Genomic DNA, 27,209 nt, shown 5'->3' on the forward strand with positions numbered 1-27,209 from the left:
TTATTATTTTCTTCACAGAAAAATATCTGTAGCTCAGCACAATGTTTGAGAAGCTAATGCAGGAAGATCAAGGCCATCTTGGTCAACTTAGTGAGACCTTGTCTCAAAATTATGAAGGGCTGGGAATGTGGCTTCCCAGCAAAATTCTTGCCTGGCACATAAGTCCTCACACATGTTCAGTCTCCACCATCCCAAGAGAGCTAACAACTTTCTAACTAGTAAAAAGCCACATTCGAAATCAGACAGAAATGGTTTCTTTTTAATTGAGTACTTCATTCAGATGTTCCCTCTGTTGGCTTCTGCTCTGGAAGCAGCTAGGTCCCCACCTCAATATCACAACTGACTGGGTTGAGTGAACATGGGCTCCAAACCAGGGCTTTCAGAACAGCAAAACAATAAACGGAAAACCAAGCCTCTCCCTTCACTCAGGAGGGACTGGAGGCACAGGGTCCAATCCCACCCTGCAACTGTAGACACCGTGGAGTCTGGACTGCTAACACAGAAACTGGGGCGCCTAGACCAAGGCAGCAGCCCCATACACTCCAGCTCAAGGATCTGACCACCAACCTCTTCCAATAGGAATGGACACTCTTGAAGGAGTTCTGGCATCTACTTAATTTCCCAAAGAGGTGTAAAATCTACCAAAAGGGATAAAATGGGTCAGAATAAATCAGCTCTCTCACGATAAACTTTCCTGAGTAACAACTTTTGGTTGCTGAGAAGCCTCAGCACAGTATTTCAAAGTGGCAAAATCCAGGGCAAACACGGAGTACATCCAGCAGTAGCTTAACGCTCAAGGACAGGTTTATGCAGGACATAGGTGCACACCCCCCACTTTTCTTCAGTGTATATGGCAAGTAGCCAAGACCCTTGATCATTAAAATAAGTTATTTTGTACATTACAGTGCATAGAGGGAGTTTCACAGAGGTGACCAAAAGGCATTGTGCACAAAGTCCTGTGGCCTTCAGGAGCTTGACCCCTGTTCTTTGGCTGCAGAGGCCGTAGCAGCTGTTTCCTCCACCTGCTCCGCTGGCTTTGCCTCCTCTTCCTCTTCCTCATCTTGGGGATAGAGGTCCGGGTACTTCTGCATGCACTCCTGCATGGCCCGGAACTGGTCTATACAGTCTGATCCCTTGATTTCTTCTTTGCTGTAGTGGAAGCAGGAAAAGGCAGACTTGAACTGTTCCCCACAGGGGCCACTGGCCATTCCCCCAAGACATGGGCAATTCCAGTTAATATCTCCGTTGGGCAGTATCAATCCTAGAACAGGAAGATGGACAAGGGAAAGGTGAGAGATCTTCTCTATGATCTTACACATGCAAAGTATGTTTGTTTGGTCCTTATTGCGTGGAAGGCGTCCCCCATGACCTCTCTATGTGCGTTCTGGTCTACTGTCTAAGCCACCTCCCAGAACTAGAATCAGAACTCTGAGACTTAAATACCAGGAATCTCCTTAGCCAGAGCAAGTACTGAGCCTCCAGGCCCTGCTCCCTCCCACAGCCCTGCACCATGCCTCTGCTCAGCGCAGTCTAGAGAATGGTGCAATGTATGGATGGGCAAAGATCTTAAAACATGTTGTACAATGCAAAATAAGAACTTTTAGACTAGTGGGGCTGGACTCTTCCCATACAAATCAAACATTAGGGTGGGGCATAGCACAGAGGCAGAGCAAGGCTTGCCATTCACAAGACCCTGGGTTCGATCCCCAATCTGTAAAAAAATAAACCAAACTTTTAAGTTAAGTGATTTATTATGAATGAGCTGGGAAGTCAGGCTATAGATGGGTTTTTAGTAAATGCTACATTGGCTTCTTCCTTTTGAATTTGGCTATTTCTATGAATTCGTTCACATCTAAACAGAATCTTCTAGTTTTCCAAAAGGTTCAAGATGACAGTTCTACTTTCGGCTTTGTGATGGACACAGAAGCACTTCTCCTGTGAGCCTACTGGGGCAGAGAATGCTGGCAGTTGAGCACTTGCCTCCAGTGTTGAGGATCCTTGCCCTCAAAAAAAAAAAAAAAAAAAAAAAAGGAAAGAAGGAAGGAAGGACGGCCTGCACAAACTGAAATGCCACGTGACCCTTTACTCTAGTGGCATGCCCAGGCGTGGCTGCAGAGCTAGTGTCCAAAGTCCTAGGCTGAATCCTGCCTCTCAACGCCAGCTCTGAGAGCTTCACTGATCAGACCTGCCCCAACTGGGGACATCAGGAAACGTCACTGGTGCCCGTCAGCAGGCAGCTCAGCAGCAATGCCACAGCTGCAGAGTAAGTTCCTGTGCATGAAGCTGCGTGGCAACTGAAGGGTTCCCTCTGACACTGCAGGTTTCTGGGCTTCAGAGCCAAATCAGGACAGTAGCCAGGCCTATCAGATCCCCAACCCCGACTCCTCAACCTGCAACCTCTGAGGGACCCCAATGCTGAATATACTGCTGGCCCTGCAGGTGCCAATGTGCTAACCCACACAACACCTTTCAAAAGAAAGAAGATTGACATTTAAAAACTGTAGCCCAGATATCTGCTATCTGTGGTGGCACATACCTGTGGCCTTAGCCTAAGCTATTGTTTTTGGACAGGGTCCTAGCTGCACTGAAGTCTGCTTTATAGAGCAGACTGGTGGGCCTTGAACTCCAAGTGCTCTTGTAGAGGACCTAGGTTCCATTTCCAGCACCCATATATATAAAATAATAAACAGTTAAAAACAAAAATAAAAGCACAACTCAGGTCTGCAGAAGTCCTTGTTTTATTCTTCTCAGAGCCTCGGATAGGACAGGGTGCATTGTGAACTGGGACATACAACACACACCCACAAGATGGCAGCTTTAGCAGTCCTAGTGCAGAAGTACATTTAAACACAACAGACACAGCCTGTCTGCTCACACCTCCAGAGCTCTGACATATGTGCAGCTAATATGGACTCCAGGTAAACAAAGGACCAGAACTGACATGAGTTCACACTTCTTCATTAAGAAAGGCTGACTCAGGTCAGCTACAGCTGTCACTCTTAGAATACCAATACTGTGACATCTGCTTTGCCAATATTCCCAACACGGTGCTAGGTATTCACCCTTACTTGGCAGCAGGCTAACAGGTGAAGGTCCTGCCCGGAACACGCATCTGCTTTAGATCAGGTCTGAAAGTCCTGGCCACAAGCCTATCCTCCAGGGCTGTCTGCTTTAAGCTCAATCTTACTCACCAGCAAGTCTCACCTGAAGCGCTTGTTCCTGTGCTGAATTGAGTCTTGCTGACACTATATGAGCCGGGAATGCTGCCTACACCTACCCCACAGACTGGAGTACCTACACATCTAGCCCAAAGCCTAGAGAGTGACATCATGTGTCCAAGGGGCTACTGTTACATTTGGAGATGAGCCCAGGGGTGTGTGACAGTTCTGATTTAACAGGGAGAAGGACCAGCTTGCCTGGTTGCTGTTCTCTTGCCTGCAAATTAGCTGGTACACATGGCAGGGCTTATCCCAGTAACCTGACAGGGCAGAGATCCCTCAGTTACAACTTCAGTCCCTCTTAATTTCATCAGGACAAATATGTAGAATGGAGACAGAATGTTTTAGCAAGAAGAAACTGCTGCCTGCTGGCTTGGCACAGTCCCAACCCCTGGGAGGGATACAGAGCAACCACAGAGCTGGACATCTGTCCACGGCTAAGGGAGATAAAGTGGGAAGGCAGTGCTCAATACCAAGCCTCCCCTGGGGTGTGTCTGTGGGTCCCTCATCTCTCACCGTGCTCCTCATAGGGATCATTGGGGTCATCAGCCACCAGCTCTGCACTGCTAGGAGTTTCATGGTCTTCTTTGGTCACAAATATGATCCGATCCTTCCCTAGGGTTGGGAGCAGAGGAAGATGGAGTCATTGGAGGGAAATGAAACACAGAACAGCCAATCTGAAGACGGTCCCCTGTATCTGTCCCCCATCACTGACGAGACAGCTCAGCAGCCACTTCCAATGAGAGCCAGCTGGAGTGAGAATTCCACTCAGGTGGTGAGTGAGAAGACTGCACATCGTCTGATTCTCCAAGCTGAGGGGAAGAGGAGTGCATTCCCTGTGAAGAGCCAGACAGAGGACAACTCACAACCAGGAGGAAACTGGAGCACTGTGACCTGGGGACCCCAGCCCACAGCTGATGTAGCTGTGAGGCTCTAGAGCCAGCCTAGGGAAAACGACCCAGGCACCAGCCTCTGAAAGACAGAGCATATCCAGGTCAGACATGGTGAGAAGGAGCCTAGGAAGGGCAGATTTGAAGCACTCCTCAGAGTGGGTCTCGTTCCCTCTTCTCGAACAGCCCCTAAGAGGACAGAATTCAAACTTCCCAGGCCCCTGCCCCCTTTTACTTAGGCCTGGTTAAGCTCCTGAGGCCTCAGGGAAAAATACAAGGAGCAGGTATGTTAGACATCAGAGTTTCTCCCAATGGTGTGGGGACAAGACATGCCTCTTTGACAGAAACCTTATAGTGACCCTATGAGGAATCCTAATGAGCCCAGCTACTCAGAAGCTGAAGCAGGACAGTGAGTTCAAGACTAGCCTGAGCTATATAGAGAAACCCTGTTTCAAAAAGCAAAAATAAGCAAATTTTTAAAAAGGAAGAAAACAACGGGCTAGAAGAGCTCTCCTGAACACCCTGTGGCTCACCCTCTGACAGATTTTGGCTATCAGTTGTATGCCCCGCCCCCCCTTCACAGCAGCCACATATCAGGCATTTCCATTGTGGTGGAATCTTTCTCAGTACCCACAATGCACAGGGTGTCATCTGTTTCCATGGTGGTCCCTTGGGGGCAGACTTGGACTGGTTCAATTTTGGATCCTTTGTAACAGCCAGCCCTCGACCCACCCACCACTCCTGAGGAGAACAGCAGTGCCCTCTGTCCACAGTGGTGACTTACATGGGCTGGAACCTCCAAAGTCCCTCCCACCCAAGCCTTTCCAGCACCCACACTGTTCTCCTCAGCACACAACATTACTGACCTCTGAGCATGACAATAAAGGCAACAGAGACCCACCCAGTCCCAGCCCCAAACTGAGGAGGAGGGAAAGGTCGAAGTCTGAAATCCCCAACCCTCCCAGGAAAAGTGCAAGGACAATCCTGAGTCTTCTGACAGCGCACCCTGACCCTGGAGACCTGGGGTCTCTAGACTCTCACCCAGAGAGCACACTGAAGACTTTTTCAGGTATGACTAACCCTGCCCTTCATGAGTAGCCTTGAGGGAGGTAGCTACTATGAAAGCTGAGGCCAGGCTGCACACAGGCAGCTCTCTGAAGGCTGCCAGCACTGTGTCCACTCTGCCCCTGTATTCTGCAAAGTTCAGGTCCAGGCATGTGAAGGAAAAGTAAGGCAAAGGGTTGAGACCACGCTTGAGCTGGAATTCCCAAGGAAGAGGCCTGGAGAAGGCAGGTGAAGGCGACCATCAGAGGCTGCCTCAGTACAAAGGACAGTTTAGGGACAGAGGCCTCACACACTGGCAGACAGGAGCAATGAGCGGGTCTTCGCCACAGGGCTGGCCCCCCTGCCCACCTGGGCTCTCTGCCCAGAGGCAGTCTTGGCCTCAGCACCTAACACAGTTGGACTGCTCTTCCCACTGCTGGAGAAAGCATCTAAACAAGGCCACTGGGCCATGTTCGAGTGCTTAATGACCCTGGAGACTCTGGCCAGGCTCCAGAACCCCCAAAAGCCATTTGCATAACTGCTGAGTGCTAAGCAAAAGCAGCTGACATACAGCTCTCAGCTCAGCTCTGACAGTTGTGACCTCCGCTGAGCATGGGCCAGAGGGAAGGGGACAAATTGGACAAGTCCCTGAAACACCTGGGATGATACACGCAGAGACCAGACCTCACCCAGCCAAGCGCAATCAAACTCCTGGGCACATCCATATGGCCCTAGGCTCCCGGACACTGACACCCAGTCAGGTTGGGGTGAAGCAGCTTGGTATTCCTTTACACTTGTAAGTTGTTAGCCCTCCTATCAACGCAGAGGCAGGTAGGTATCCTCTACTCTCCTTTCCTGAAAGGCGAAGCAGGCAAAACACTTACATGCAAAAAAGAAAAAATGTTTTTTTAAAAAGGAAAGGAACTATGTCTATAAACCTTCAATACTTTCTGCTTGATATTAGGACTTGATATTAAGGGTGTCAGCGCTGACTATGACACAAGCATCAAGTGAAGAAAACTGATTGGGTCAGGGGCTGTCTTCAGAAAGAAAAACAAATAATTCACGGGTCTGGATTCCATCTGGGGCTAGGATAGAGTTTAAAAGGGACTGGGACCATCCCTCAGGTGGTAGAATGCTTGCCGAGTGTGCGCACAAATAACGAGGCAGAGTAGCCCAAACTTACAATCCCAACAGAGGCAGAGGCAGGATCAGGAACTCAAGGCCAAGTGAAGCCTGAAGCCAAAAGGTGGCTCTAGGAATTCAGGGTTCATTCTCCCAAGGTCTAAAGACTGGGAAAGTCTGGAGGAAACTGCATCTGAAATGGTTTTCAAAGCCATGGCAACCCTGCGGAGTCTTCAGTACACTGTCTCAGCACTTTCCCTCTTACTTAGCAGATAGTAATTATCCATCATCTGGGAGTGCTTTAATGCCAACCTCTTCTCATTCTGCAGACACAGAGTGTCACTCTACTCACTATTACATGCCCAATGGCTGGCATCGAAATGCCTGCAATAAAAACAGAAGAGGGCAGGCACTGGCAGAGAAACACTGGCAGCACAAGGCCAGAGTGAGGCTTCACCCACACTGTGGGACTCCCCGAATGTCAACTTGAGGTGTATGGACCTTTGACATACATGTGTCCAGGCAACCATTTGCTTAGAACAGAGGATAGGCATGGGCCTGGGATCATTCTATTAAATCCTGAGCACCCACTGTATACCAGGCCTCCTGCCAACTCTCAGGTTGGTGGGAGATGACAATAATTTCAGAGTTTATGAAGACACAAAGTATCAGGGAAGACCTGGAGGGAGAAAGTACCAGACAAAGGCATAGCCAGAGCAGCTGAGGAGCAGGTGGGAAAACATGAGGCTGGAAGAATAACGTAGTATGGTCACCTAACACCTTATATAGTATTTATTTATTTATTTATTTATTTATTTATTTATTTATTTTGAGAGAGGATCTCACTATGTAGCCCTGGCTGGCCTTGAACTCAAAGCTCATAGGTAAGGGAATATACCTTTAATCCCAGTATTTGGGAGGAAGAAGATCTCTGAGTTTGCAGCACATAGTGAGACTATTTCAAACAAACAAAAAACTAAACACACACACACACACACACACACACACACACACACACACAATGGTTATCTTTCAAACCACGAAGACAAGTTCAATGCTGTAGTAGCAGTGAAAGGATCCAGCCTCCTTCCTGGAGAAGCAGAGGCCTGTAAACCCTTCAAGAGGCAGCAGTGGTTACCTGCATAGCCTCCTTTCCCCAAAGACTCAACATCAACCTGCCAACTGGTGAACTAGACTTGGATTCTTTTGCTTTCAGGCACTAGACTTGGAGGAAACAAAAATCATGACAAGAATCTCCTGCCTAACAGTGCTGGGAGATGGAGGCTTTTGTCCAAGGGACACCAAGTGCTAACCAACAGACACAGTCCTCAAGAGAGATGTCAGTCAATTATGATGCTGGGAAGGGGGGGGGGTCTAGAGTGGGAGGAAAAGGCTGTGCCATGTAGACTGGGTCTTCTAACTGGATGTATGGCCCTGGGTGGATTAGTTCCTCCTTTACCCTTCAGATTCCCTAGACTTACAAGGAAGAAGCTGGCCTACTCATCCTAAAATTCTGGATGACCCAAGTCTCCCTGTAGCTTTGTATTCCCAGGAGTCCTCCAACCCATTCCTGCCCTGGGCACATGCTGTGTGAATACCACAATAAACGAGGGCGGACCATTCAATTTACAAGACTAGGAACTAGGGCCTGGAGGGACTGGCTGGCAGCTCAGACACAAGGAGCCAGTTAGTGCCGGGAAGCCATGGTGAAGCCCACAATCCTAATTAGTTTTAACAATAAAAACCGGGAGTCAGATATCGAGGGTGAAAGGTGAAAAGATCAGAGCAGCAGCCACCTCTGTCCAGACTGGGAGACCAAATGGGGCGAGATCCTGTCTCCATCCACCTAGTGCTGGGATTAAAGGCGTGCACCACCACCACCCGGCTCTGCCCACCCATCTAGTGCAGGGATTAACGGTCTGTCTGTTTCTATTTTAGGCTGGTTCAATCTCGTGTAGCCCAGGGTGGCCTTGAACTCCTGATCTTCCTGCTCCCTCCCTCTCCCAAGTGCTGGGATTAAAGGTGTGCGCCACCACTGCCAGGCCTCTGTGGTTAACTAGTGGCTAGCTCTGCCCTCTGAGCTCCAGGCAAGCTTCATTTGTCAGAACACAAAATAACACACAACACCATGGCGCAGACTTAGGGCTGCTGCCTACAGGTAACAGGGAGAGGAAGTGAGTGGTCCTCAACGTGGCTAGAGGCGGAAGAAAGGAAGGCTTTTAACAGAGGGCTCCCCACGGGTACTACAGCTTCGTGACCGTAACCCGTTCTCAGTTTACTGTCTGGTAAAACGTGGACAATAACAGAACCCGACTTACAAAGGTCGCTACGTGAAGTTTAAAGAGTGCCTGGTATACAGGAGGAGCTCAATAAATGCTCCTGCCAGTGGCATTTCACCACGCAGCACAGCCCACGCGGTAATTTTTCGGGATAGTCCTGGGCAGGACACAAACACGTGGGGCGTGCTAGGGGCGACGGCGACTGATTCCTAACAGTCCCCGATTTCCAGCCAGGATAGAACGTGCTCCGCACTCGCGGGCCCCACGTGAGGCCCCAGAGGCCAGGGTTTGGGTTTCACGGTGACCTTGGACCAGCCTCGTTCCTCACGGAGCCTCTACTTTCTCATCTGGAAACGGCCGCGTGAGGCCCACGATGGGCCCACGGCCGCCCTGCGGAAACTACCCCACCGCGTGTCTCTGGCAGGCCCGCGCCCGACCGGTCTCCATGGCAGCGCCCGACCCCACCTTCTTGCCGGCAGTAGGACATGGTTGCTCCCGACGCTCGCAGCTCTCGAAGACAGCCGGGGCGGCCGGAGCGGATACACACCTTCACGCCGTGACCTCCCTTCTCTCCTCAAGCCTGGCGGGAGGCAGTGAGGCCCGCGCGGACCCGCCCCCTCCAGGCCTGCCCGCCGCGCGCCTGCCTCCAAGTCTACTAAGCACCAGCGCCGCTCCTCAGCCGAAAACTACGATGCCCAGCAGCCCCTGCGCCCCCTCCATCGAGGCAGGTACTACAATTCCCAGAAATCTTGCAGCACGCACGCGCACCAGTGAAGTAATGGGCGTGTTACCATTTTGTGGCGAAAGTGTCCGACAGAGGACTACATTTCCCAGCAGGCCTCGAGATGCGCACGCGCAGACAACTTGCGAGGCGCAGGCAACTACCCGCGGGGCGGTAACTCTTGTCCTGAGTCCCGCCAGGTCCCGGATTCCACGCGGAGTCTTGCAGCTAGCTCTGTGGCAGACAGGAGGTCACCGAATTCTGCATTCCGGTCGTCAGCCCAATTCCTAGCAGAGCAGTGCGAGACCGCGGAGGCGAGCTGGGCCCACCATGGCCGCGAACGTGAGTACCACCTCCTGGTCTCCCGGCCACACCATCATCCGGGCCGCTCCCCCGGTTGACGCTGGGTCCTTCGTCGATGCCACCCCAGTGGGTGCGGCGGCCCTGACCTCCCCGTTTTCGTCCATCTGTCCAGTCACCATCAGGCCTCGCGTTTGTCGGACGCTCCCCTCAGTCGAGTCCGCTCGTGCGTGGCCGCTCCTTCCAGTCCTAGTTTCTGTCTGGGCCCCTGGGGGTATGAAACTCCGGGACAAGAAGGATCGCGGGCAAAGTGTCCCTCGGTGGGCAGATTGGCGAGGCGATCCCACCCAGGTGGAGCTGTCCAGCAAAGGCTGCTCTGGCCTCCGCGCCCTAGGGGGTGTGTACTCCTAGGCTGTGATGATGCTCCTGTGGCCGGAGGAGCCTGGCTGGTTGACCAGGATAGAGAGGCTTTTCTCTACCGCCTGGTCCCTTGGTGCTCTTATTTGATAAAAAAGACCCCTGCTGAGAATAGTCTCCCCGCACCCCCTCCCCCCCCCCGGGTCTCTGGCTTCTTCCTACTGCAACTAGTCCTTAAGAACTTTACTAGTGAATCCTAACATTCATTCAACAGGCGGAGCAGCACCACTTACTAGGGGGACTGGGTGTGGGAGAAGCTGGTGACTCACCACTGCCTCTGGCGAAAGTGCCTCTGAAGCCAGCTCAGGAACACTGCCAACCCTAGGCACATCCCCTCTCCCTACTTGGTAGAGTGTCATCGCCACCCTCCTCTGGCCTGTTACACCCTCTTCCCTGGCCTCTCCTCTGTCCGGCAAACCTCTTCTTGGCCTCCTGCATCTCCCGAAAGGCCAGAGTGTGTGTCACCCACTGCCCAAGCAATGGCTGTTTGGCCCATTGACAGGCCCTGGATGGGGAGGAGAGCCAGAGGTCAGGAAAGCTGCACTGGAGCCAGAGGAGAAGGCAGCCTGTAGACCAGCCTAACAGGGGCAGGTGGACTCCTGCTGGCACCTGTCATCATCATCATCATCATCATCATGATGTTCTACAGTTCCCCAGCGGGAGACACCTGCCCGGGGGCTCTAAGCCAGCTTATGCTACAGCACCAGCCTGGGAAGGTGATGAGGATAGGCTTTGGAGTCAAGCCTAGAGGCAAATCCAAACTCTTCCACTCTAACTTCTCTGGGTTCACTCTCTCATGGGATCAGTTACTTTGAAATTTGAGGAAGATTGCTAGGCACAGAGCCTGGCACATGGGAGGTACTTAACCCATGAAAAAGGCACTCTTACAGGCTAGGACACACAGTCCTGGTAGGCAGAGACCATCTTGGGTGTGTTGGGATCTGACTCTCACACCAGTAAATATAGACACAATGGGATATGTTCAGTAGTAGCCATGCCTTTGTCCATCTTTGTTACGTTGCTTTCCTGGGAAGACTTGAACAAACACCCATTCAATCAGACAGGATAACTGTGAACCAAAAGAACAATTCCACCAACTCCATCTTGGTGAACCAAGGGGGTTATTGGGCGTACTTGCAGGAGCATAGGTAACCCCCAAACAGCTACATCACCAAAGTCCCACATCAACATGGGTGACCACCCCTGGAAAGCTGCATAGATAGTGTCGTCCCCTTGGCTCCCAACCCCGCTTCAGTTAGCCTTCTGCCTCCTGTGTACTCTAGCAGTACTCCATATTGCTGGGGGTGAGACAGGAGGAGGTGAGTGGCTGGAATCTCAGCTGAGGGTATAAAGACCCTCTTCCACTCTTCCAGGGAACATGCCTGATCATGTGAGGGGCTCATGTGGGTAATCAAAGCTGTTCTTATTTCAAGATGGCAGTGGCTGTGTCGTGCCTGGGGGACAGAGTACCAGAGCACCCATACTGTAGCTCAGCCATCAGGCAGGGTAAGCAAGAAATCTTAAGACAGTGGGTGGAGCAGAGGCACCTGAATTCAGCATAATGGCTATCTTGTCAGGTAGGTATTACCAGCAAGTGAGGAACCAGGACCAGAGAGGTAGAGCATGTTACCAGGCTCACACAGCAACAGAGCTGGAATTCCAACCCTGGTGTGCCAATTTCCAGGCCCAGTGTATTTTCACCTATTGCTTCATTGCTTGTTGACTCTGAGCCCAGTGTGCTAGAAGTGGAATATGTTACGGAGGATACATAAGTGTAATTATACACATGCATATACTTACACCCATATAGGTCTATCTTCCATCTCAACCCTCCCCCAGCTGGAGGAACACCCTCCTGGCCTCTCTTCCTTTTCTCCTGGGCTTAGGAAGAGCAGGAGGAACACAGGTCTCCTTTTTCTGCTTCCAATTGTTCAGTTCACATTACAGCTAAGCTCATATTACAGTTAAGTGATGAGGAAGACAGTCTAGGGCAGAGGGATCTGCCTGGGTTTGAACACCCACTCATTACTTACAAGGAATTGATCTGGGCCAATATCCTAGGTAGTGAGTCTCAGTTTCCTCATCTGTGAAATGGGGCAGTGGTAGCCTCTTCCGCCTTGAGCTGGCTCATGGCTGGCCTGGCTGATGGTCGCCTTCTTGTCTGCAGTGATTGTCTCCACTGAGTTTCTGATGGAATCATTCTGGGTTCAGTGGGTGTCCTCAGCAGGCCTGAGCCAGCAGCTCAGGAGAGCAGCCAGAAGTGCATCAGCTGTCCTCACAGACTCCAACTCCAAACCATCCTCTGGCTCTTTGAGGTGCCTGCCTGGTGACCACTTCGTATCACTGTGACTTTCATCCACACCCACAGTCTGGGTGGCAGCCCCAGTTTCAGTTATGGAGAAATCTGATAATGTTCTATTTGCTGTAACTCCCACAGGTGCCTGTGAGGCCCAGGCACTGAGCCACCACCCCAAGCATTGAATGTCCACCTCCACTTTACCCGTGAAGAAATGGAGGGCCCACAGCTAGTGGGTGGCAGAGCCAGGATCCAGGCTCAGTCTCTGCTTTTGGTGATAAGCACTAGACATACTTCTGACAACAGCAAGCTGGGCAAAGCCTGCTCCACTGTCCTGTGGCTTGTGGCCTACTGGATGTTGCCCGGGCATGCCCATCTGCTCTGTCTCTCTGCCAGCCCTCCACAGCCAGAGCAGACAGCATGCCACTCCACACCAGTGCTCCACAGTCCCCGGCTGAGGGAACCCTTGTCCTGAGGTCTGCCTCTATGTCCCCTCCTCCAAGTAGCCTGTCTTGATGCCCTAGCTGGAAGGTGCACCCAGCACTGTGCCCACCTCTCACTGGAAACTCAGCACAGCCTCCTGGTGGTTCTTAGAACTGTGACCTCACTGCCCCAAAGGCCACCTACCACTCCTCCAACCTCACAGAACAGCACAGTCCTCAGGAAACCCAGACATTACTTCTCACATTTAATTGAAAGTACATTTCTAGCTGCTCTGTAAAATACCTTGTTGGTGTCTTTAACATATGCTCAAACATTTGCTTAACATATGCTGGACTTATGGCCCAGAAATTCTTTGCCAAAGTAGAACTGTCCCCCAGTGTCTGGGGAATAGGGGTTCTTCTGAGAAGAAGAGCAAATTATTTTGGACACCAAAATTATTTCTCAAAACTCATCAAACTATCAATTTCCTCCTCAGTATTCCAGTATCGGCAGTAGGAAAGAACATGTCAAAGTGACATCTGACCCCCAGCCAGGCTTCCTGGAGCGGCTGAGTGAGACTTCCGGTGGGATGTTCGTGGGGCTCATGACCTTCTTACTCTCGTTCTACTTAATTTTCACCAATGAGGTAAGGTGCAGAGCCCAGTGGCTGGACTCTGAAACAGAAGGCCTAGGTTTTACAGGAGGGAAAGGTGCTGAATTCAGAATTCTTCCTACTGTGACACACCTCAGTGTAAGCCAGCAGGCAGTGAGTCAGTTCACACGCCTGAAAACCTGCTTCAGGCATGGTTGTGTTCGGGCACTCATGCTGGATTACTGGAATTCTGCCTCTTTGTTGAGACATTTTTTGGGGGCAGCCCCTTCCCTTGGGGCAATTTCAGTCTCAAATCCGAGCAGCTTAGACTCTGAGAGAATAGAGGGACCAGGCCTTTTTAAGTCAGTTTAGCAGAAGTTACAGCTTTCTCTCAGGTTCTTGGCTTAGGTCTCAGTTCTTTGAACCAGGACCAGACTCAGCCCCACCTGACTACATGGCCTGTGAGGGGGAGGGAGTATTCAGGAGATGCTGGAAAAGGTCCCCTGCCACCCTGGGTTCTCCCAGAGGCTCCGGGCACCTTTGGGTGAGACAGCTGAAGTGTCAGCTAAGCTGAGAGCACACCTGGCTGGCCAGTCCTGGATCGTATGACGTGGACAGTAGTTCAGGTTGGCCTTTGGAAGCCACATGGATTGGGAGCTGGGAGAGTAGAAGGCAGAGGCAAGTGGAGGCACAGGACCAGTACAGGGCAGGGAGACACAGAGCTGTTCCCAGCTTCGGGCACTCTGAGATTGGCAGGGTCTGCCTGGGATTGGCTCAGGTCTGCAGGAATCCTGGGTTCCAGGCTTGACTCTGCAGTCGCCAGACCTCACCCTCTCTGCTGGCTGAGGCCCCTCCCTCTCTGCCCACAGCAAGGCGTCAAGCAGCGCCTGAGCTGTTGAAATCCCTCCTTCTACCCTCTGACAGGGCCGCGCACTGAAGACAGCCACCTCTCTCGCAGAGGGGCTGTCACTTGTGGTGTCCCCAGACAGCATCCACAGTGTAGCTCCGGAGAATGAAGGGAGGCTGGTGCACATCATCGGGGCCCTGCGGACTTCCAAGGTAGGCTGGGTGATGGACTTGGGCCGCAGAGAGAGACCCACACAGGTGTGATTGTGTGATTGTGTGATTGTACCCTCTGTGGCTGTGTGGTCAAGTCGCTGCCCAGTCACAGTGTCCCCTGTGCTAATGACAAGAGTCTCACAGTCATGTGGTGAGAGCATGTCAGATTATAGTTAGCACACAGTCTGATGATCGGAGCTTGGCTGTTGTCTGAGCTCAGGGTCATGGGCATTGTGTTGAGAGCTGAGTCTGGCAGCTCCATGCTAGTCTCCTTCACTGCCAGTCCTGCCCATCTTGATCTCTCTTGCAGTTGGGCTGCTCTGGGCTGGGGACCCTGGACTGCTATGAGTCTGGCCTTTATACTTTGGTTTGTTTGATTCTTTTTGAAGCTCTTGTCTGACCCAAACTATGGGGTCCATCTTCCAGCTGTGAAACTGCGGCGGCATGTGGAGATGTATCAGTGGGTGGAGACAGAAGAGTCCAGGTGAGGAGCCAGGCACTGAGGGATTGGAGGGCATGAGGGTCTCAGGTGTTAGGATAAAGGGCGGTGGCTTTCATGTAGATGACATGTGACCAAATTCAGAGCCTGGTGTCTGCCTATCAGAAAAGGGTCAAACCCCAGCATTAGTGCACGGCGGCCTTTTATTTGGAGGTGACAGTAATCTAGTGCAGAGTGGTCCAAAGCAGGAAGGGAGCTGCCCAGCTTACTTACCTGGACATTCCAGGCTGCACAGCCCAAGGCATGACAGGCTAGGCTCAAATGCTGTCACTAGGATTAATGTGGCCTGCCTGCATTGGCTCATCCTCTCACAGAGGGCACAGGTCACTTCCCAGTTAACTCACAGCTTATCCGAAGGTCCAGGGCAGGCTCTCAATGGCCAGAAAGGGTCACCTGGAGCCAGAATCTAACTCAGCCCCACCTGAACTACATGGCCCATAAGGGGTGGAAGTAATCAAGGAATACTAGAGCAGGTCACCTGCCATCCTGCGTTCTCCCAGAGGCTGCAGGTGGATATCTCTTTGAGCCCAAGGCTAGATGCCTTTGGGTGAACCAGCCAGAGTGGGTCAGCTAAGCTGAGAAAGCATGTCCCCCCCAGGCAGGCCTTCAGAGATAGTGCCTGTCCATAGTGGCTGGGGAGTGTCTGTTCCTGAGTCTACCAGGCTTCCACTCCCTGTGGGGAGCTGGGCCTTGAGGCTGCTTCGGACACTTGGAGAGCACATGGCCCTGGTGCCTGCGCTGACTCCTGCTGCCTGTGCTTTTTCTGCAGTGAGTACACGGAGGATGGACAGGTGAAGAAGGAGACCAAGTACTCCTACAGTGAGTCCCGGACCCTCCCGGCCTCTGCCAATCCCCAGGACATGTGACGTCCACCCTAGCCCAGGCCGGCAGTGGTGGGCAACACAGTGGGGTTGTGGGCAGGTGTGGAAGCACCAGGCAGAGTTCCTGGGTGCCAGTCCTCAGAGTCCTGCATGCCCACCATCCAGGGAGGCCTGAGCAGCCACCCGGTTCCCCAAGGGTCGTGGCTCCTAGTAAGAGGATGCTGAGACTATTCTTAACTGGTCTGAATTGCCCCTTCTTTCTCTTCATGCAGACACAGAGTGGAGGTCAGAAATTGTCAACAGCAAAAACTTTGACAGAGAGATTGGCCACAAAAACCCCAGGTGAGAGCTTGGCCTGGGCCCAAGTCCAGTCTTGCTCACCCTTGCAGGTCCAGCCTCAGTTTCTTATAACCTGAGTGGTAGGTTGAGTTAGCTCTGCCCTACAGGTTGGCAAACACTCGGGATGTATTGTTGACACCACACTCGTGTTGGTGTCAAGAGCACAGATCAAAAGACCTGGTCTTTGCTGACCCTCAAGTTAACACAGGCTTGGTGAAAGACTGAGAGGTCCCTCTGTGCAGCCAAGTGCCTTGTTCTTGTTAGCCAGGCATGGGGTGAGGACAGTGATGTAGCACTTGGGCACGGCTAGATCATATGAAGCCATGGTCCAGGTTGAGCCAGGAAGATGGTCAGTACTTGGAGACTGCCCAGGCTGGGAGTGGTATGTGGGCCAGAAAGCTTCCATTTCATGGCTGATTGTAGCAGGCTTTCTCAGACCACCAGCCCTCAAATCGTGACGCGGAGACTTAGTTATGACGGCTTGGCCTTATCTTAGGCTTGTCCCACCAGCTCTTCTAACTTAATTTAGCCTGTTTCTCTTCATCTACATTTTGCCTCGAGGCTTTTCACCTTTCTTTCTTTCTGTGACCTGCTTTCACTGCTTCCTCTGTGTCTGGCTGGCTGTCGGCCTCTCTTTCTCCCTTGTTCTCTTTTCTCTTCTGCCCCTCCCTCTTCTCCGTCTCTCTCCCTCCCTCCTTTTTTCTTTCCTAGATTCCTTCTCCTACTTATTTTCTGTGCTCACCAGCCCTGCCTATCCCTCTTCTGCTTAGCTATTGGTCATTCAGCTTTTTATTAGCCCAATCAGGGCTGCCTTAGGCAGTTAAGGTGAAACAGCAGCACATCTTTACACAATTAAACAATGCAGCATAAATGTAACACACCTTTACATCGCTAAAGTAATAGTCTGCAACATAAACAAATGTAACACATCTCTACCTGTTAAAGTAATATTCCACAACAGCTAATGGGATGGGACAGGCTGGGTAAGAGAGTATGAAGCTCTGGGTGACAGAATGGGCGGTGCTCAGCCAGAGAGGGGAACAGGAGCCCTGGGCGTCATACTAGGCCTCTTTGCAGGACCCATTTCCTGGGTAGGGACTGTCCCCAGCACATTACAACCCAAAGGTGACCAGACAGCTCCCACCCTGGTGCCTCATTGTTGACTGTTCCTCCTCTCTCCTACAGTGCCATGGCAGTGGAGTCTTTCACAGCAACGGCCCCCTTTGTCCAAATTGGCAGGTTTTTCCTCTCAGCAGGTGAGTCTTCGGCCTTCTGTGGAGGTGCCCATCCAAAGGCCTTTCCATCCCCTTGAGCTCCTCCAGGCCTAGGACCCCAGTACCAAGCAGGCCCACAGCCTGTGGTGGTCGGTATCAGGGTCAGGTGGCCCCCATCTCAGAATCATACTCTGGACTAGGGTCAGAGGGAGGTGAGTCCTTAAGGGGTAGAACCCCCACTCTAGGCAGTTCCTCTGAAGCCTGGATTGGTCTAGAAATTACCTCAGGTGCTACACCCTTGTCACATTTCTGTGCATGTCTGTTCTGAGCAGACATTGCACCAGAGATCTGCCTCAGGCAGCCCTCAGCCAAGGGTGTACACAAGGCCCTCCCTCCCTCCCTCTGACCTCTGGTTCCCCCTGTGAGCCCTACCTGGCATCTAGCTCTCCCACAAGGAGATACACCACAGCCTCCTCTATGACTGTAAGAAGGAACCCTCAAGGTTAAAGGCGGCACCATGAGTCATAGGAATGCTTGGGTTCCATCTCTGGGTCTAACCTGGGAAGGCGACCGAGGAGACGCTTGAGACCCCAGTAGCCAGGCTTAGCCGGAGCTGTCCCAGCAGCTCTGCCACTCAACTAGTGCCTGTGGGGGGGGGAGGCTAGATGGGGATGAGTGTACGCTGAGGAGGGAGGGCAGAAAGCAAGGCCACTCTCAGAACTGTGGCCAGGCTGGCTTAGCAGGACAGGGCAGGGGAAAGCCTTCCTGGAAGAGTTAGGGATTGAGTTGGGCACAGGGAAGTTCTGGAGATGGAGTTGGAAAGGGGGGCATTGGAGCCTGTGTGGTGGCACATGCCCAGCATCACAGCACTCAGGGAGCTGAGGCAGGAGTATCACAAGTTTGAGGCTAACTTGAGCTGTTTAATGAAACCCTGTCATGGAACAAAAAAAAAAAAAATCCAGTACTTGAGGAGTAAAGGCAAGACGATCAAAAGGTCAAGGTCACCTTCAGCTCTTAGTGAGTTTGAGGCCACCATGGGCTATATGAGACCCACTACCTAAAAAATAAGTCCACAGCATTTGGAAGATAGGCAAAAGCCAGAGGGTATAGGCTGGTTAGTAGTACCTGGTCCTGCTGTCTGAGGGCATCAAGAACAGTGTCAGGGTTAGGGTTAGCCGAGCAGGGTTTCTCACCGGAGCCATGGTTTCTGAGCATTTTGCTTCCCTCAGGCCTCATTGACAAGATTGACAACTTCAAGCCCCTGAGCCTGTCCAAGCTAGAAGACCCCCACGTGGACATCATTCGCCGAGGAGACTTTTTCTACCACAGTGAAAACCCTAAGTATCCGGAGGTACATGGACACCAGGGCGGCTCAGATAGCAGAGGCCAGGGCGTTTGAGTAGCTCTGAGGGGAGCGTTGAACAGCTGAACCCAGGCTACACCGGGCCAGTGAGACTAGAGATGGGCAGGCCTCCTAGGGAACGGACAGTCTCGGTGCAAGAGTAAAAACAGCCAGGTGCTGGATCACCTCACTAATCTCTCCCGCTTCTCTTCCCCCCTCAGGTTGGTGATGTTCGAGTCTCCTTTTCTTACGCGGGACTGAGCAGTGATGACCCTGACCTGGGCCCAGCTCATGTGGTAACCTGCTTCCTAGTCTTGATTCCCTGGGCCCGAACACCTCGGGAATGTCCTGACCGCTTTGTGCCTCATGTGCACAAGCAGCAGGCACTTTCAGAGGTCTGTGTCCTCCATAGTGGCTCTTGGACCTCAAGTCCTAGTGGTGCTCATCCAATCATGGCAACCCTTCACCAGCCACAGTACCTGGTCTTGGTTCTTTATAGTACACAGTCAGAACGCCACCCAGAGCCTGACCTAGGAGGCAGACAGAAGACTCTTAGGGCTCAATCAGCCATGGTGGAGAAAGTACAGATGATCCAGGCCTGGGCTGGTTGCTTGGTGTGCATATCCATTGTCATTCATCTGGTGCCCACTGTGACCACCAGTCCTAACCATAAGTAGCTCTCAGTCCAGAAGGACAGCAGAGCCTGTCCCTGCTGGAGACCCGCTTTGGCAGGGATTCAGATCCCAAAGAGGATGTGTAGAGGCTGGGGGTAGGTGACAGACATGATCTGAGGGTGAATCAGGATGGCTGCCAGCAGCATTTATTGAAAAAAAGGAATACCCCTTTTATACTCTATAGATGCACATATATGGAAGAAAATGGGCATGAGAGCTGGGGTGTGACTTGAAATGAGGAGCTGAGGAATCTAGCATTGATCTTGACAATAGGCACCAGCTTTACGTTAATGGAAGGGCCACAAGTTCCTCTTGCCAGAGATAAGAAGAGTAACTTCCTTTTAGCAAGCGGGAACTTTCTTCAAGCTCCTGAAGGAATGGGGACCCTTATACCAAATGCCTGACCTTGGGAAAAGGCCTTCTGGGACCAGACCCTCCACTACAATTTAGAGCATTTTTCATTCCTCAAGAGGATAAGCCTTGAGCTCTTCCCTAATTGTGTTCCTTTGTGTCTTAGTCTTACTCTGTGGGCCTGTTCCTCTCATAGCTCCCCAAAGGGAAGGTCCTGATTCTTACTCGTGTCCCATTTCTCCATACCATTCTGATTTCTCTACACTTATTGACTGAACTCTTGAGCTTAATGGCCCAAGGCTCTGGATCTGAACTGTAGGTATTTCATTCTTGGGATCAGGTATGTCGAGTAGATCTCTAACTTTCCTGTTCTTGGTATAATTAGGAGTGCACAGTGGAATTCCTGGTTCTGCAGATTTTTTTTTCCAAAGAATTATTTTGTTTAGAGAGGCTACCATTATATATATTTTCACCCTTTACCAAAGCCCACACAAAATTTCCCAAAGGGAAAGGCATTAATGGGGAGAATCATTAAAATTAAAAGTAAAAAGGTGCTGGAGAAGTGTGGTCTGCAGTGTTGAAATGCTGGAACTTTGTCAAGCAACAATGGCCGCCTTGTGGTCCACACCATTTCCCTGTGTCTGTCTGCCCCAACCTCTGCTCCGCCCCAGCACAGTCTTAATCCTAAGTGCCTCCCTGGAACTTGGACTGAAGCAGCTTGGCAGGAAGTACCAGGGACTGTACCCTATAGAAACAAGGAGAGAAGCCGCAGGTCTCACCTGGCTTGCGTGGAGTCTGAGGGGTGGGCTGTGGGTCTCACCCTGTGCCTCTGTCCCTCAGAGCACCCTACGCAGCTCTAATACATGTTATGAATCATTGCATGGTCGGGGGGACCCCCGAGGGTATCCCTTGCATGCCGAGAAACCTGCTGGGCAAATGCATGACATGTGGCCATGGTGGCGGCAGCCAGTAATTCACAACCTAGATGTTGCATCCGTGTGGAGAGTTTATTATAATAGAGATGAAGAGGAAGATAGGAAAGAGAGACAGAAAAAGAGAGAAAAGAGAGGAATAGGTCGAGGGTGCGCACTTTGCGGGAGGAAAAATGGAAGAGAGAAAGGAGGGGGGGCGTTTTTCCTTAGAATGAGGCTTTTATGTCAGGACGCAGGGCAGCACCAAGGGGTGGGATTTTAAGGGGCGGATCAGAATATTAACAATATTGACTTTTCTGATCAGGTTACCGTGATTGCCCGGCAGCGGGGTGACCAGCTGATCCCATACTCCACCAAGTCTGGGGACACATTGCTGCTCCTGCACCATGGAGACTTCTCAGCTGAGGTGAGTTGCTGCTGCCCTGCCTGTGTGTTGGGGACAGGTACATCCTGCCCTTCTGCTCAGTGCTGTTTAAGAAGCCCCACCATTAGAGGTCCTGGCCAATGCAGTATGGCAAGAAAAGGAAATAGGACGACAGCCTCCTGTGTGACAGGGCACTGAGGACTGGCCCTGCCCTCTCAGGCTGTCAGTCTTGTGGGGAGGAGACTAGTGAGAGAGAGGCCAGCTAGTGAGGATCCAGCATGATGGATTTCTAATAGACCGTCAGTTTCTATGGCCAGGGCCTCTATGACAAGTCATTTTTGTGAGGCCCTCGAACAGGTCCACCCTAGAGTAATCAAGTCAGGCAGGAAAGGGTTCACTTTGCCAGTGGGTGCCAGGAGAAGAGGAGACAGTGTGACATCAAGGTTGCCATAAGGCAGAGGCCACTCTAGTGCCTTTTCTTCCTTCGGGGGCATCGGTGGAGGTTTTGGAGCTGCAGTATCAGGGCCATGTGAATGAGGCAGTCCCCCCGCTCCCCAGGTCCCACGGTCCACTGGGTGTGCCTTTCCCATCTGTATTCCCAGTGCTGAGAAGGAGGGATGCTGATTGCTCAGGTCTGCCCCTTTAGAATAGAGAAGTGTCGATTCTAGCTCTTGCTGGTGAACCCAGGGGCTCACTGCTGGAGCCTCCCTGTGTATCTTAAGCAGATTTGTGGATTTCAATCCAGAACAGCCAGAAAAGGCCAAGGGCACAGCTAGCTGGCCTCAGAGCATAGCTGTGCCCCTTCTGCTATGGGTCCTCAGCTGCCCTCTGTCCTCCCTTTCAGCCACAGTGGGTCATAGTGTTTGGGCCCCACCTGCTCCTTTTACCTGGCCAAGATAGGGTGTGGTTGGTCTGTTGTTGGGAGCTTGGTTTACAGGCTCAGGGTGGGGCTTCCACCTCCCAGCCTAGGCTATGAGTCATCCTAGGAACCGCTCTAAAATTAGGAAACCCTTTTCTCTCTCCCAGGGCTTTGCCCAGCCCCTGGTTTCCAGTCTTCTCAGGCAGTCTCAGGTCTCTGGAACTGTAGAGGGTAGTGGGTGGGATGTGTGGCTGAGGAGGCCCAGGAGGGAAGGTTTGGCTAGTGTAGGCAAGTAGGCAGACTCACAGAATTGAGAAGAAAGCTGGGCCCCAAAGTCAGGATGCTGGGACTCCAGCGTCTGGAAGTTCAGGGGCCCAGACCACAGCACTGCTCACAGGTCCCTGTCAGGCTCCTGCCTAGTTCTGGCTCTGCCTCTCACCAGCCACTTGAGCAAGTCTTATCCTCTCTGAGCCCATTTCCTCATCTGTGAAACGACACATTAAAAACCACCACCATCATCATCCCCATCTCATGTGGTAGCTGTTCATGCATCCGCACTTGCTCACTGAGCACAGGCATCTCAGAATGGCTGTCCAGTTAACGGCCTATGGTGAAGCCGTGGGGTTGTGTCACAACCTCTCAGAGCCTCAGCTTCCTGTCGTGGTAAAACAGAGAAGATTTCGATTAGGTTACTTGAAGTCAGGTCAGTGTGCTTGTAAACCACGGGGCAGTGACAGCTGAATACTGAGACACATGTCCATCTTTGTGTGTTGTGTTAGAGATTAGACAGACGTACTGTTCAGTCAGAGCCTGGGAAAGGCTCTCAAAAGAAACCACCTCTTAGCCAAGACTGGAAGAAGGTGCAGAGCTGCTGTGCAGCTGTGGGCAGACAGTCTGCACACGACAGTGCCCTTGACCTGGCCTCAGCACAGGTGGCCCAGGCCCAGGTGGAGGGTCAGAGGTGGTGGGGCCATGGCAGTTCTGTGTGAGATTGAAGGTGGGGTGAGGAAGCAGGGAGGCCAGCGAGGCAGGGGCTAATGTAAGAGCCCCATGAGGAACAGTGATGAGGTGGGTCATGGTAGCCAGTGGGGAAACAGCTGACAGGGCTTGTTCGTATGGTGAGGGCGGGCAGACCACACTGACCACAGGTTTTGGTTTGTGTAGGTGGGCGGGCAGTGGGGCTGTGTGCTGCCATGGAGAAGACAGAGACGCAGGCTGGGGTGGGGCTCTGAATCAATGCTCAGCATGCCAGGAGGCTGGGACGATGTGTAGGAGGCAGTGGGAGCCAGAGGCAGGGCAGCCCTAAAGCAGTGCTGGGCGTGTAGTGGTATGTTTGAGTACAGGCACATGGGACCATGGGGTGCATGGGTGTCCTGGGCAGAGTGGGTGAAGGAAGCAGCCAAAGAATATCAGCATTTACAGGCCAGGAAGAAAACCAGGGACAGCAATGGGGTCAGAAGGCACAGCCTACAGAGTAGGAGGGAGACAGTCAGGGCCAGGGGTCCTGAAGCTGCACGCAGTGACCTGGGTTGAGGGCTGATGCTTCACCCAGGATCAGCATGCACTTTCAAACTGTCTACTCACAGGGTGGGAGGTGCCCCCATATGGACAGCTGCAATGGGAAGGATAGTTACCCTCTTCCAAGGGAGACCATGTGCTAAGGCCATAGATCTCTTATTCCATGTTCTTGAGCCAGACAGGCAGAGACTTAGCCACAGGTGAGAGGTTTGCCCATCTCCCTGTGCTCTGTAAGGAAATGGCCAACAATCCGCACCCCCAGGACCCACACTGCTGGTTGGTGACTGGGTCCTGACACTGTGCCTCCTTGTCCTACAGGAGGTATTTCGTAGAGAACAGAAGAGCAATTCCATGAAGACGTGGGGCCTGCGGGCGGCTGGATGGATGGCCATGTTTATGGGCCTCAACCTCATGACACGGATCCTCTACACCCTGGGTAAGTGAGGAACATGCAGGAGACATCCTTCCTTCTTGAGGTCCTGTGTTCATCATACTGCACTGGTCAGCCTTCCAGCCTGATGGGATCCTTGAAAAAGACACCAAACATCTGGCCTGTCTCTATGTGCCGCCTCCCCAAGCCCCGCCTCTCCCAGGAGCTTTAAGACAAATGGCAGAGAAAGGCAGGTGTGAGGGACAGGATGTTCACACCTGCTGAGGGTTGGGAGGCTGGCCCAGTTTCCATGATTTGGCCAGCTCTGCTCATCCCTTCCTCCATATCTGGGCAGCTATGGGAGGCAGGTTGCCAGCCTGTGCTGTGAACTGGATTTGCACCTGAAATCCCTCAAGTCAGAGTCAGGGATACCCCTGCCTGGGCTTCCTTTTGCCCTTGCTCAGGAGTTTTCCTGTATGGAAACACCCTCCAAAGGCAGGCCAGATTTGTAGCAGCTAGCACATCTGGAGCCCTGGGAGGGGCCACTCACCTGCCCTAAGTCTGGCTTCAGAGAGCCCAAGTTTAAGTGTCCCATTTTGGTTCAGGACCTGGTGTGCCAGGCTGATATTGTCCATGCAGGATGAAAGCCTGCTCAGGGAGACTCAGTTCCCAGGCCTCTGCCCTAGTGTGTCCCCATCCAGCCTTCTTGTGGTGCCGGCAGAAACCCTTCCCCCACTTAGGTCTATGGACTGGGGAGAGGTGAGGCTGGAGTATATCCCAGATTGGCAGCAAGTGTTGGAGGTTGAGGGGGATTTCATTTACAGATGGCCCTAGACAACTGAGGTATACTCATAAATACCAGCCACACTGTGGGCATGACAGAGAACCATCAGAATTTAAACAGAACTATCTTGGCCATGTGACTGAGGACTGAGGACAGGGCAATCCCTCTGTGTCTCGGTCCCCATCATGTTTGAGAAGCCCTGTCTGGGATCCTAATTCTTCCATTGAAGGCATGCTGGCAGGTAGGGCAGATGCAGTGTGGAGGGATAATGGGAGCTCCGGCAGGCCTATGTGGTCCTCCCTGTCCATCAGTCAGGGTGACCTGCTGAACGCCAGGTGCTTCCTCTGCAGGCTTGGCACAGTGGCTCAGAGCTCAAGCTCTGACTGAGCAGTGTAGAACGTCCGCATTGGCTCTGTGGGAGGGAGGGTATTATGGTGTCTTTTCAGTGGCCTCAGCATGGACTTTGAAGGGCCAAGGCACCCACACTTGAGACTGGGCTGAGCAGGAATAAAGTTGTGGATACCAGCTTGCTGAGGTCCTCCTCCCCTGGGTATCCTAGGGAGTGTGAGGCTGTTTGGCCCCACCTTGTTGATCCTTTCCTCCACGGAATAGCTGAGAGGAGCAGTCTAGGGCAGGGAGCACTGTATCCTCAGGGACTCATGGCCTTTTCTTTTCCCACAGTGGACTGGTTTCCTGTCTTCCGAGACCTGGTCAACATTGGCCTGAAAGCCTTTGCCTTCTGTGTAGCCACCTCACTGACCCTGTTGACTGTGGCTGCTGGCTGGCTCTTCTACCGACCGCTGTGGGCTGCTCTAATTGGCTGCCTGGCTCTGGTGCCCATGATCATTGCACGGACCCGGGTGCCAGCCAAAAAGCTGGAATGAAGCCTCAGAGGCCAGGTCCCCTGTCGCCTCTGCCCAGCTCCAGCTGAGACAGGCACCTGCACACCCCACTCTTCAAGGGGCCAGTGTCTACACCTGCATGTAGAGCTTGGTATTCACCAGCTCACATCTCCACCCCACTTCTTGCCAAAATGCAGCTTCGGTGGCCAGAATGCAGCTCTGATGGGCAGAAGCAGCCTGAGGATGGCGACCCAGCGAGTACTGTCCTGCTTAATGCCTTCCCCTCTCAGGGCTTTATTCCACTTAGCTATCAGCTGACCTGCTGGTGAAGGACTCAGCCTTCTCACTGCTCATCCCTCATCACTGAAACCAAGTACCAGGACTGCCACAACCTCTGGCTACAACTGAAACCCCAGAAAGCAGCCATCATCTACTACTTCTGGCCACATCTCATCAGTAGGACACACCGTACCCAGACCTGGAGAAGAAGGTGTACCCCAAACCAGGTTTCTGGGTGGAACCTGATGTGGCCTAAAGAAACACTGAAGCTCTTATCCCAAAGGTCACTGTTACTGTGGCTGACAGCGTTTTGGTTCTGTTACTCCACTTCTCTTGTTCTTTCTATCCCAAGAAGGAGTTGAGACTTCAAAGCCCCATGAGTGGCTCCCACTGGACAGTTGTGTCACTGAGATTAACTCAGCAGGAATGCTGTTTCAGTGGGTGTGGCTTGACCCTGTTAGTTCCCGAGGCCTTGGGGAGGCTGTAGCTTTGCGATGCTTTTGAACATGCAGTGTTATCGGATTCTTTCATGCTGGGTTGGGACTGTGGAGCATCCCCTTTATCCTCTGCCATCACAGACCACCTGTTCACTTGAAGGTGATTTTGAGTTTGTAGTCAGTGTTACAGGAAAGGGCTGGAAGCTTCCTACTAAGAGGGCTCATTCATTGTGACCTCCACTCAACTGAAGCCAAGAACCAGAGAAGCAAGGCTTGCTGGAGGAGACCCACATCTGGTCTGGCCCAGACTTTTTCCCTGGGAAAAAGCCCTTGGCACTTCAGCCTCAAGTAGTTGCAGCACAGTAGTTCTTTCTGCATTTAATGCCCATCACTCTCCTGTCACCCACTAATGGACATGGTTTCTAAGTTTCCTCTCGACCATTACACCCTTGAAGGGATGCTTAGCCCCAGTGTCACAGATCCTTGGTTTATCCTGTACTCAATTCTATTTGCAAATTGCCCTAGTGGTTGCTGTAGCAACAACAGTGAATTTGGTAGGTAAGATTTCAGAACCCCTGACCCCAGTGATCTTTAACAGTCCCTTTCACATCCTGTGGTATCTGGGCTTTCAGCTGGGGTTCTTGGTAAAAGTGCAGCCAGAGATGGCTTGCTGGGTTTAGGATGGAAACAATAGTCACTACTGCTCTGCATGCTGGTACAATCTCTTCTAAACGCCAAAAGATGGTTTGGGAAAACATGGTACAATTAGTGATAGCTACATACGCAATCCTCGGGATTCAGTCTGCCTAACTTTTTTATACGAGTTTTACCTGCCAGCTTAAAAGTGTTCTCAAGAAAAAATTACGGAAAAATAATTTGATGTCTTTGAGAAACTGAGGTTTGTATTCTTTGTATTAAAATTCAAAATAAATTTCTATTATCTTTTGGTATAGGATCTTGCCAGTAGTCTGGTTGTTTTTTGGGGGGTGGGGGCGGGATTGTTGCATTTTTTTTTTTTTTTTTTTTTTTAGGGAAATCAGCCATCAGACTCATTTCAACCACCTCAGCTCTCTGTGGCTGTAAGTGGTTTCAATCTTTCCGAAAGGGCAGCTTGCTGTTCCTGGCCTTTGAGCCGACTTTGTCTCGGCTCTATTCAGAGTGAATGACTCATGCTTCACAAACCTTGAGAATGTGCTAGAAGTATGATGCAGCGCTGAGAG

General features: G+C 51.9%; 2 protein-coding genes across 2 annotated transcripts; one reads left to right on the forward strand and one right to left on the reverse strand.

The window, feature by feature from the left end:
• Positions 1-238: 238 nt before the first annotated feature.
• Positions 239-9,161, reverse strand: Chchd4 (coiled-coil-helix-coiled-coil-helix domain containing 4). Its single transcript, XM_006972542.4, has 3 exons — positions 9,022-9,161; positions 3,735-3,833; positions 239-1,261 (listed from the first exon to the last, which is right to left on the reverse strand). Exons 1-3 carry the CDS (start codon positions 9,041-9,043, stop codon positions 966-968), a joined length of 417 nt encoding a protein of 138 aa, XP_006972604.1. The 5' UTR covers positions 9,044-9,161; the 3' UTR covers positions 239-965.
• On the forward strand, positions 9,028-26,944 carry Tmem43 (transmembrane protein 43). Its single transcript, XM_006972541.4, has 13 exons — positions 9,028-9,284; positions 9,391-9,619; positions 13,210-13,359; positions 14,230-14,364; positions 14,754-14,848; positions 15,633-15,682; positions 15,957-16,026; positions 17,209-17,279; positions 18,467-18,588; positions 18,801-18,875; positions 20,841-20,942; positions 23,596-23,713; positions 25,113-26,944. Exons 2-13 carry the CDS (start codon positions 9,608-9,610, stop codon positions 25,313-25,315), a joined length of 1,203 nt encoding a protein of 400 aa, XP_006972603.1. The 5' UTR covers positions 9,028-9,284; positions 9,391-9,607; the 3' UTR covers positions 25,316-26,944.
• The last annotated feature ends 265 nt before the right edge of the window (positions 26,945-27,209 follow it).

This window comes from Peromyscus maniculatus, chromosome 3, assembly GCF_049852395.1.
Source record: "Peromyscus maniculatus bairdii isolate BWxNUB_F1_BW_parent chromosome 3, HU_Pman_BW_mat_3.1, whole genome shotgun sequence".
NCBI classification, from domain to species: Eukaryota; Metazoa; Chordata; class Mammalia; order Rodentia; family Cricetidae; genus Peromyscus; species Peromyscus maniculatus.

Excerpts from the sequence above, each read along its gene's own strand:
- Chchd4 (XM_006972542.4), bottom strand. The coding sequence starts at position 9,043 with ATGTCCTACTGCCGGCAAGAAG. Across the intron at positions 3,834-9,021 it reads GTCCTACTGCCGGCAAGAAG|GGAAGGATCGGATCATATTT; the intron begins GTGGGGTCGGGC and ends TCCCAACCCTAG. Across the intron at positions 1,262-3,734 it reads TGATCCCTATGAGGAGCACG|GATTGATACTGCCCAACGGA; the intron begins GTGAGAGATGAG and ends TTCCTGTTCTAG.
- Tmem43 (XM_006972541.4), top strand. Across the intron at positions 15,683-15,956 it reads GGAGACCAAGTACTCCTACA|ACACAGAGTGGAGGTCAGAA; the intron begins GTGAGTCCCGGA and ends CTCTTCATGCAG. Across the intron at positions 16,027-17,208 it reads ATTGGCCACAAAAACCCCAG|TGCCATGGCAGTGGAGTCTT; the intron begins GTGAGAGCTTGG and ends TCTCTCCTACAG.